This window comes from Eurypyga helias, unplaced genomic scaffold (assembly GCF_000690775.1).
Source record: "Eurypyga helias isolate BGI_N326 unplaced genomic scaffold, ASM69077v1 scaffold14115, whole genome shotgun sequence".
Lineage (NCBI taxonomy): Eukaryota > Metazoa > Chordata > Aves > Eurypygiformes > Eurypygidae > Eurypyga > Eurypyga helias.
This window is the reverse complement of record NW_010250929.1, coordinates 65,240-75,682: the sequence shown is the minus strand read 5'-3', so window position 1 is coordinate 75,682 and position 10,443 is coordinate 65,240. Positions and strand designations below refer to the sequence as shown.

Below are 10,443 nucleotides of genomic sequence, written 5' to 3'. Positions count from 1 at the left end.
AAACATGCAAGAAAGGTTTTGGACATTGAAGAAAAGCCTGTCATGAATAATTGTGCTTATTCTTTTTTAGGTCCTGTGTTTAATGTCTCGGTGCATTCTGACAACCCAACAATTTACCAGGGTGAACTGGCAGATCTGCTGTGTATCATCACAACGGAAGGAATGATGCTTGAGACAGGTATTTTGGCAAAATTATTTCACTTGTAATTCATTTGCCTACACTGGGCAGAATAATACCAGCGGTTACAACCCTATGTCCTTTGTGTGAGGCTGGGGAATTGGGAACCACCATTAAAAATCCTTTGGAACTAGATGAATACAAGAGGGTATCTTGGCTTTTCACAGCCTAATTTAAAACAAGGGGTTTTGTTTCACATTCTGAGGGCAGGAGAAAAAAGTATTCTTGCTGCTAAACCCTCCTGTGCTGTCTGTACCAACTGACCCCACTGCTGGCAATCTCAGCCTACAACTACTAGATGGGCCATGAAAACTATTCCTCTTCCCTTCAATTGGAAAGGAGGTCCATTGGCAAAACCTGTTGGGAGAAAATGGTCATCTGTAAATAGATCTTCCTGGCTAGTCAGCTTCATGCTTCAGAGTGAATAAAGACTTAATGTAAATCTAAAATTCATGATAATTGACTACTGCAGTCTAAATGCCAAAAATGAATGCTTATTGCTGATGCCTTCAGAGGTGAGCCTCCTTTTTTGTGTGAAAAAGAAAGAAAACGTAGTGCCTTACTGCTGTGAAAAGGATAGTGGACTCTTCAAAGGCAAATTTTTATGAAGAGATGAAAAGTTCAGAGAATTGCTTAAAACCTAGTTGCTTACCAAGCATTGCCTAGGCTGCTTTTCATCAAAATGCTGTGAGAATAACTGTGGTTATTATACCCAAAATTTGGTTTTGGAGTGCATTTAGCTTTTTTAGGTCATTCTGTATATATGTGAATATAAAAATGTGTTTAAAACAAATATAAATATGTATGTAAATATAAATATGTAAAGGTATATACCTAAATATAAAGACATGATTCATGTGAAACTTAGAAACCTATGCATAAGCCACTGCAAAAGTGGTGGTGTGCAGGAAATATTACTTATAATGTAGTAGCTGATGAGGTGAAGCACCGAGCTTAGTAAAGGCCCTTCACTTTGAAATTCAAGCATATCTGTTCTACATTAAATTTGAGTTTAGTGCGGAAGCAATTTGCTAGATTACAGTTGTATGCTGCCTGTGAAAAAAATGATAGAAGTCTGTAGATTGTGTTATTGAAATGCTTGGTAGGGAGGAAAAGCTGAGTAAACTTTATTGCTGTCAAAAGAGTCATAGCCTGGGATCTTGGACACAGTAAGCGGCGACGTACGCCTTCACATATACCTCGGTCTGTCCTGTGGTTTCTGCTCTGCGGGAAGCCTCTTCTGAGTCGAGGTGTGCCCAAGGTCTTACAGGTACCCAAAGCAACTGGCTTCCTTTGCAAAGCAATAATTGCTGGCAGGGAGCAGCTGCTTCTGCTGGTGTTAGACAGCTAAAATCAGCTTGGGGTTGCGTTGTGAGAGAGGCCTCGGCATGCCTGACTCACTGGAAAATTGAAAAAGGCCACTTAGTAACAGTGGGGCTCTCCTGTCAGTGCTCTGTGCAGTTGAGTGCGTGATGGGGTTTTTTTGTGTTTGATGGCTCGAGACTGGGAGAAGCACTGACAAGATAAGGGTAGTCAAAGGGATCGCAGTAAAAAGGTGTCCTCTTTGAGGAGCTGCTCATAAGCATGATTAAGTTTTAGCTGGGTGCGTTCATAAGGGTTCCTGGATGTCCATTGAATTGATGGATGGCACCTGGAGTTGGAAATAATGCTGTTGCCAGCGGTCATGAGCAGCCAGTGCAGAGCTGGAAATGTCAGCACTGTAATCTGTTCCATAGCGGGTAATGTCATCTTGACCGGGGCAGATCTCTGCATCTGTGCTGTTTTGGTTGGTTTTGAGTCTGTAAGGGGACAGATGAGGCAACGGATACACCTAGAATGGAGTGAAGTGTGGCATTGTGGCAGGTTTTGAAGAAACATTTCAGTCCATGCCCTGAGCCTCCACTTGCTGAATGAGCAGGATTTGGGGCCTAGCCAGCTGTGCTGTGTTGGGAAGCCCCATCTATCTGGACCTTTCACAGAGGCCTGAGAAGCTGGCCCCTCTCCAGTACTTGCTGGTCCTCTGGATGGGACTGCAGGGAACAGCTGTAGAGTGTGCAGACTTCCCTTGTCTGTCTGCCTCCTTGGCCTTGGGAGATGGAGGGGACTAGAGCAGTGGGATAATGGTTCAGGTTAGGTGAAGAAGGGCCTTAAGGGCTCATATGATGATAAACATGTAGTTCCTCAGTAGTCGTCTTATTCCCCTGTATTCCATTACAGAATCACAGATTGCAAGGGGTTGGAAGGCACCTTGGGAGATCTAGTCCAACCCCCATCTCTGATCTGTCTCTATACCGAGTATCACAATTTAATTCACAACTGGAATGGAGAACTTGCTTTTTAAATGGGTGCTAAACATTAGACCAACCGTGAAAATAACAGGGCTGTCTCATCCCAGTGGGGAAATAAGTCGTGTTGTTAAGGAAAGCCTACACTAAGTAACCAGATAAACAGAGCAAGAGTTGCCAGCACCTCCTAGAAGAAAACAGATGACAGCAGTACAGACACGGTCTTTCCATTTGAGAATGTGATGAGAAAGGAGAGCAGAGCAATTGCATTTGACTTTCTTCTGAGGGGAGAAAGTCTTTCTTCAAAGGCCATCTACTCTTCTGGTGTCAGACCTGCTGCAGGGCTGTGTTTTGGGCCCTCTTGTGAGCAAAGAAGGATGAGGGAGTTTCATAGGACGTCTTGTTAAATGCACATCCAAACCACACTTCCCACACTTGGTACGCCAGCCAGCTCTGCCCTTGCACACATAGGGACTCAATTTTCCAAGTGTGCGTGTGGATTAGTATGTATGCTTCCTGTAATAAATTGAGGTGTCAGGTGCCACCTCTTCTCCCTCTTTGTATGCACAATCAGAAAAATAAAGTACTTCTGAGGAACTGAGGAGTTAAATGACCAATGACCTTTGTCAGTGCCCTTCTTTGTTACAGTTAGATCGATCCATTTGTTTCCAGAAGTGTTACTTACAGTTTGGACCCTTGTCTGGTAGAGGCAATTCACAATGCTGTGTGTGTGTGTACCCACCCTGTGGGAAACTTTCAAAAGGGTGGAAAAGGTTTTGGCGTGACTGCTGCGTGCTTTAATTTCCTCTGCTTCTTTGAGACCCTGCTGAAATGGAGTGTGTATTACTTAGCTCAGTACATGGCAGCGACTGCTCCATCTAAAGAAGTGCTCCTTTGGCTTGGCAGCTGTGGTTGGTGTTTGGAATTGATAGGAGGGGAGTACATGTGTGTCAGGGGGGAATAGTAGTTCTTCTGTGCCCTGAAGATATAAAAGCTGCTTCTGATATTTCTGTTGAATACACATTTTCACAAATGATCTCTCTAGACTTCCCAGATCACCCCTTCTTGGGCTGTTTGAGTAGGTGTTTGAAAGTATTACTTACTGTGCCTGAAAGGAGATGTGGGTTTTTTATCTGCTCCAGACAGGCCCAGTTGGACACTCTGGAGAATTTAACAAAACCAGCTTGTTTACCTCCTGTATGGCTTGAAGTGGTTTGCTCAGCTCTCTAGGAAGCCCTATTCAACCTCATTTAAATGTAGTAAACAAAAAGGGTCTCCAAATTGTGATTCAGCACTGTAACAGGATGCTGAGAGAGCTCCATTCTAAGCAGTGGAAGTGTATGGTTCCTAAGAGCTGGTCTAGAAATAGGATTCCCTCTTTTGAGGAGTGATTGGCCAGGGAAGCAGCTAAAACCCAGACAGCTTAGTCCTGTGTGTCAAATTGAAATGTGCATAAAGATGTGCTTTCCATGTTGATGATCCTCACTAGCTGAGGCGGGGAGGAAGCGTAGCACCACCGCTACTCTGCACACACAGCTCTGAAGCATCCGGCTCCCAGTGCTTTGTGTTCCTTTATAAAAGTGGTTGAGCTGCGTGACCTGGGGCGCTGAGGTCCTTGATGGCGACCTGAGCTTGGCACCGGGATGTTATGCTTTCCTCGAATGTGGGGCACCTTGTCCAGGTGTCCTGCACTGGTCACGACATTGTGGAGCACAGAAGGAACAGGCAAAAGAAACCTCTGTAGTGTTAAGTGTGAGCGTGGTTCTTGTGGTTGGGTTTGCTTCTTATAGACTGGGGACAAAAATTGGAGAGTGACTTGTCAACATCGATGCAAGGTGTGTGTAGAATGGTGCAGATGCTTTTGGGAAGTGAGGCCTGTTTTATGCCAGTAAAACTACATATTTATTAGCGCTTGGTAATTGTTGGGTGTGTTCATCACTGATACTTAGAGAGACCCTGATTTATGTCCTGGTTTTGCTAAATTTTCCTGTGTTTTTATTGCACAAAAACCAGAGATATATAGAAATGAATCAGATGAGTTTGCTGTATTAAGCTATTTCAAGGAGGATAGTGACAAAGAGTACTCGGAGCCAAATCCTCCCTCTGACTGTCTGTAGTGAGTCACTAATTGCACACTGTGTATACTGAGTAATAAAATATGTTGGCATAATACAGTTGTCCCATGTTGTAATTACAGAAGATGGATTCAGCTATTTCAGAATGACAGCAAGTGCCTGCACTCATCTTTGTATGTGGAGGGAAGGGAATCTCAAATTAACTGAGACTGAAAAGAAGGAATTCCTCAAAGGTAGCGAGTTGCCTGGGATCTGAAGGCTAGATTATTTTTTTTAATATCTAAATTTATTGTTTAAACTTTTTTAGCAAATACAGTGGTGTGTTTAGCATAGTTGGGCTTAGCCTGGAAGGTGTCCATATGCTCCTACAGTACCTGGAAACAGAAGAGCTAATGGCAGTTGTGACTATCCTTGGAAGGAATTGGTTGTTCCCAACGTGACTGCCTGTGGACCGGTGCAATTACCGTATTTGGCATGAACAGGCAGCAGAGACAGAGTAGTTTATAGAAACAGAGCTCTCTCTGGTAGAGGCCCTGTTACCCACACAGCTGGATGAGTATGCAAAGCAGAGGTCAAAATTTGGTCCTGCTAACTGAACATGCGTTTAAGGTAATTTTTATTAACATTGCTTTTGAGGCAAGCTGTCCAAGTGCTGTGCCAAGTGATTAGTAGTAGTAGTATGGTAGGCAAGAGTGATTGCTGTGAGGGCTGCTGGTCCATATGACCTACGCTGACCCCCATGTGGGACTGGGAAAACCTGCTGTAGGACTGCAGAACAGGCAAGGTGCTTTCCTGAGGTTCTGTGCTGTCACGCAGAGTGGCTAGCCACGGCAGGCAGGGCAGGAAACTGGCTGGTGGCCCATAACAGTTTGATCAGCCAGTGTTCCTGGCAGTAACATCTGCTTTCACATCTTTTTCTTCCGTTTTTGAACATGTGCGTAAAGCCAGCACACCTTATAGGGAAGTGAATTGTACCCCAAATGGTGGGTGGGTTTTGTCTGCGGGAAGCAGGCATGTTCCACCTGGCCAACTGATGCTGTACTTCAAGTAGCAGAGCTGAGGATGTCCCTTTACTTCACTTGACTTTAAAATATTACCTTAAGTTTCCCTTCCTTCCTGAAATCTTAGCTGGACTGATAGAGGCTGAAAAATTGTCTTCATTTATATCTGCAAAGAATTTGAGTACAGCAGCAGGTTTACGGCTTTAATTTTTCCATTAGCCTGGAGATCAAGTGTGGAAGTGTAGAGAAGAGCAAACGCAGCTAGATGACGAATAAACTTTAGGTTGCTAATACTGTATTTTTCAGAGGTCCCAATATTAGCAAACGGAGGTGTGATACATGGCCAAAATCACTGGGACTGTCTTACATGTGAAAAGGTTAAGCCCTGTGCGCGCGTTCTACCGGTACACAAAACGGGGGACAGAAATAGTAACCTCTGTTTCCAGTTTGGGCCCATCAGTTTGCTCATGTGCCAGGAAGGAAAACCTGTCGATGAAACAAATGACCAGGCTTTCCTGTCTATGCTCTGGGTCACGCCAGGTTTCAGGCTCTGGCAGATGTTGCTGGGCTCACGGTGGCGAAGAATAGCAGTGATTTTTAAAGTAGATACTCAGCTGCATCAGCCTAATAGGGTTAAAAGACTGAGCCCTGCTAATGGGATCAATAGGATCTTGCATGAAGGTAGCAAGAGCTAGAGGTGTTGATGAACTCTGACTGCCTGTCAGCTGTGTTGAATGTTAAAGGTGTCACAAATGTGTTTTATAGACTGTCTCCTTGGGTGGTAAAACTTGTACAAGGCGTGATGCCTGATGATGCGTGACAGTAACCCACAAGTCTGGAAAAAATGCATGAAAGCAGCATGGTCAGGCTTTGCTCCTGAATGCTTTCTATTTTTGTAGGTAATTTTTTGTGCTCTGTTTAGAATCTCTGTTTTCATGTAGGCAGATGAAATGAAGATTACTCTTCAGGAAAGATCCCTCTGTGCTTGTGTAAGCCCTGTGTGAAGATGGTGATTGCAAATCACTCCTTGCAAGCAAGTACCTGGCACTTCTAATCCCTTTTCAGTGTAGGTTCAGTATAGCTATAGGAGTTGTTATGACACTAGGCTTGCTTGGTGAAAACTTAGAACAAAAGATGACATAAAAATCTTAGAATGGCAGGCAGGAAAGCAAGAAATCTCCTTTTTGTCATCCCTGTAGTAAGTCTCCCTTTCTGTGCAGCTGTGTTCTTCTGCCAGAGCATTTCATTGCAGTTCACTGCTTGAACCCTCTTAGAAAGGACATGTTCAGGGCACTCTTTTCTTTTCTTATTTCTTTTTTCCTTCCACTGTCAGACCAGTGTTGGCTGTGCTGCTTGCAGGTTAACCTCTCTGCTGAGCAGGGGCTCTGTGAATACTCTTCAGAGCTCACCAACATGTCCCAATTCTTCTTTGCCCTCAAATGCAGATGATATGTCCTTTGATGTCTCCTGGTTTGCTGTGCGCTCCTTTGCGTTGGACAGAGAGCCCATCCTGCTGGCCTCGCTGGACAGGAGAGGGATTGTCACGCAGAGCAGGAGAAACGGAAGCAGCGATCTCAGCCTGGAGAGAATCAGCCCACTGGAATTCCGGCTCCGCGTGCACAGCTGCGAGGACCACGACTTTGGGAACCACTACTGCGTAGTGACGCCGTGGGTGCAATCTGCCACCGGCGTATGGCAGCGGGAACCTGACATCAAAGCCAAACCCATCTTTCTGTCTGTGAAAATGGACGGTAAGAGATCGCAACGTGTGTTATGCCGCGTTTTTTTAACACCTTGTTGTGTCTTTGACGTACGTTCCCCATGGCTATTTTTAAAGGTGCCTGTGATAATCTTAGATTTTGTATAGTTTGCGACTTCTGATTCCAGTTTCTGTAGACTAGGTAGGCCTGAACAGATCATACTCGTGAGACTGGAGTGTTCTCTTTCCTGATCGTCTCTTGGTGATGTTTTACAAAGCTGGGGCATCTTTCAATGAAGGCGTAGTATTCTCTCCAAGTGTTAACCCTTCTGTTGCCGACAGGAGGGACCCTTGGTTTGCAGATGGACTGTGCTGAAGTAGAGTCATGTTGTGGTTAATATCAAAGCTGAGAAAAGAAAGCCACAGCTCTGAGTCCTTCCTCCTTCTCCGAACCACTAGACGTGTTACTCCTTACATTTAATGCCTTGTCTGCTTTCCAACCTGAACTGCAAGTGTTGCTAGGGCTCATGAAAAGCAAGTTGCATGCTGGATGTGGCATTTGGCACATAACGAAGGAGAAAAATGAATGTAGAAGGGGATTTGAACTAGTTGCTGCTTTCTCAGTATTCCCATGAAATGTTATATTGGGAAGTTCCATGAACTTGAAAGGAAGCACAAGTTTTTGCACAGTCCCTACTATGCAGATAACTATGATACCTCTACTTTACAGTTCTTGACTCTGCCTTTTAACTGCGCAGTAGGTGCCTACAAGTCAAATTTCTTGTTTAGCTACCAACTTTGAAGGCTGATCAGAGAGAGTTGCCGAGTGGCAGTGAATGTACTGTACGAGTAGCTCTCAAGTGAAGTGTAGAAGAGTCGTCTCCTTGCCATTCGGAAATGTTAGAGTGTGCAGCCACAGTCTGCCTCTGACAGGGAAATTTTGCAAGGCTTTTGTTTGGAGGAACCAGGTAATGGAATACCCGTTGGAACTAGATCTACTTTTCTGTCTCACTGCAAGGTTCCCCTGGTGCTTCCAGCCTCTGTGAGGCTTTGAAATGGTGGAGGAAGAATTAGGGTGAGGAGGTAAGGGAGTCCAGCAAGAGGCTAATTTTCCAAAGCTCAAAAGAAGAAATCAAGAAAATCAGCACAATTTCCTTCTTGAAATAATTAATCTGCCCATGACTGAACAATGTGGGATTTTCTCCTTTACTTAGGCAAGAATAGATAAAGGGGATATGTGAATTTTTCAGTCGTATCTAATAATTTTGCCTTCCTCTTTCAGTTCTGAATGCTTTCAAGTATCCCCTGTTGATTGGCATTGGCCTGGCCACTGTCATTGGACTCTTATCCTGCCTCATTGGCTACTGCAGCTCCCGTTGGTGCTGCAAGAAGGAAGTGCAGGAAACAAGACGAGAGCGTCGCCGACTAATGTCGATGGAGATGGACTGAGCGTGGGACACAATTGCGTTCTGGGAGAGACTCACAGGGCTCTTGGACTCACAAGCCCAGACAAGACAGTGCGTTTCTTCTCTGATTTCAGCCTGGACCTCAAGCTTTTCCTTGTTACACATCATGTCCTGAAAGCATTCAGGCCATATTTAACGACTCGGAGTTCTCCTTTTCCAGCAGCACTTTCTGCATAGGGATCATGTCCTTCTAATGTGCAAATGGTTGATCCTTCTTTCAGGAGGGCCCTGTGACAAAATTCACTAAGGTTTTTGTTTGGTGGTGTTCTTCCCCTCTTGGTTTTGAGAAGATGTCCCTGTATGAAAGCTTGATGGGCAGGGCGATGGGTGGGAGAGGAACTGTTAGAAGTGTTAGACTTCCATTGTATTAACCGATCTACTGTTCCCCTCTACCCCCATCCCACCATCCTGTTCCCTTTCTCTGTCCACCTTGGTATCTCACAGACTTCTCTGTGTCAGATTGAAGGCTGGAGAAGGTTCCTCATAAGACTGTTCCAGGAAATTGGTTTATGGTTGTCAGCATGCCTTCTCTTCCCTGGCTTCCAGAAGGTTTGCGGTTAACCCCAAACCATAACTTGCTTGGGGGTGTTTGAGACAACCTTTTGTTTTTAAATTTTATTTTCTGTACTCAAAGCTCTTAGCTATGGTGGGTAGGAGTTAGTTAACTTGGCAACCCTGAAGAGTCGATCCTCAGACAAGCAATTGATGGGTGTCTGCTTATGGCCACCTTCTCCCCCACCCTTCCACCTTCTTTTCTCCCCACTACAGCTGCTCACGTTGTGCCTGAGACCCTGTTCTGCTTGTGGCAAGGGAGCACATGGTGTCCAGGGACAAGACCCAGCCTTCTGCTGGCCTCGGCAGAGAAGTGGGAGACCTTACCCCACTGGTGGTGGTGTGACTTACAGGGGAAAAAAATCAGAGATATGGATTTGCCAAATCAGATTTGCCTGTAGTTGGCCAACTGATCATGTTTAGAGAAGACTTGTAAACTGTTACCAAATGCACAGACCAGCCTCCGGTGCTGCTTCTGCCAGTCACTCGGTGGACACCCTTGAACCTGTGAGCAGAGTCTACAGTAGCTGAAGTGCAGCTCAGGGTAGGAGTAGGGGCAGGCCCAAGAGGGCAACAAACACCCTTCAGGTCCCAGTGATCCTGTTCTTGTGCATGGGCCTGCAGCAGGGCTTTTCCTGTGGGTTTGAGACCTATTCCTAGGTGCTATAGTATAGGAGTCCTGCTTTGGTCTTCCACATACACTGACCTGGCTCCTGTGTGGGGAGCAGCTCCTTTTTCCAGGCAGCTGTGTCTTCCCAGCAGAGTTGGTGTCTTAAGCAATAAAGTCAGAATAAAGATGCTGTGCATAAACAAGGAAGTAGGACCGTACCACAACGTGATGTCACAGCAAGGGATTGGTTTGCATCAAGAAGGTTGAGAAATGTAGAGTTGAGGCCAGGTCTCAATCCTTTTTCATATATCTATTTTTTTTTTCGTATCAAGATGCTAAAGGAGAGTATCCTTGAAAGGTTGTGACTGTGGTGTGCTGTTGCCAGTCTCGACATTGGTTATGTATTCAGTCTGCTTCCCTAAAAGCTCATCCCATTGCACATTCCAGGGGAGCTGCAGGTCTGGTGTCTGTGCAAAGAAGGCTTCATTTCACATCAGTGTTTGTGGAACCTTGCACTCAACACTATCACTATTCCAAAATCAGGATTTTTTTGCAATGAGTTTTCTTCGTGTGGGTG

General features: G+C 45.1%; 1 protein-coding gene across 1 annotated transcript; it reads left to right on the top strand.

The window, feature by feature from the left end:
- Positions 1 to 6,987: 6,987 nt before the first annotated feature.
- On the top strand, positions 6,988 to 8,787 carry PTGFRN (prostaglandin F2 receptor inhibitor). Its single transcript, XM_010151840.1, has 2 exons — positions 6,988 to 7,290; positions 8,521 to 8,787. The coding sequence occupies exons 1-2, from the start codon at positions 6,990 to 6,992 to the stop codon at positions 8,685 to 8,687; spliced, it is 468 nt and encodes a 155-aa protein (XP_010150142.1). The 5' UTR covers positions 6,988 to 6,989; the 3' UTR covers positions 8,688 to 8,787.
- The last annotated feature ends 1,656 nt before the right edge of the window (positions 8,788 to 10,443 follow it).

Excerpts from the sequence above, each read along its gene's own strand:
- PTGFRN (XM_010151840.1), top strand. The coding sequence starts at position 6,990 with ATGTCCTTTGATGTCTCCTGGTTTGCTGTGCGCTCCTTTGCGTTGGAC. Across the intron at positions 7,291-8,520 it reads TCTGTCTGTGAAAATGGACG|TTCTGAATGCTTTCAAGTAT; the intron begins GTAAGAGATCGC and ends TTCCTCTTTCAG.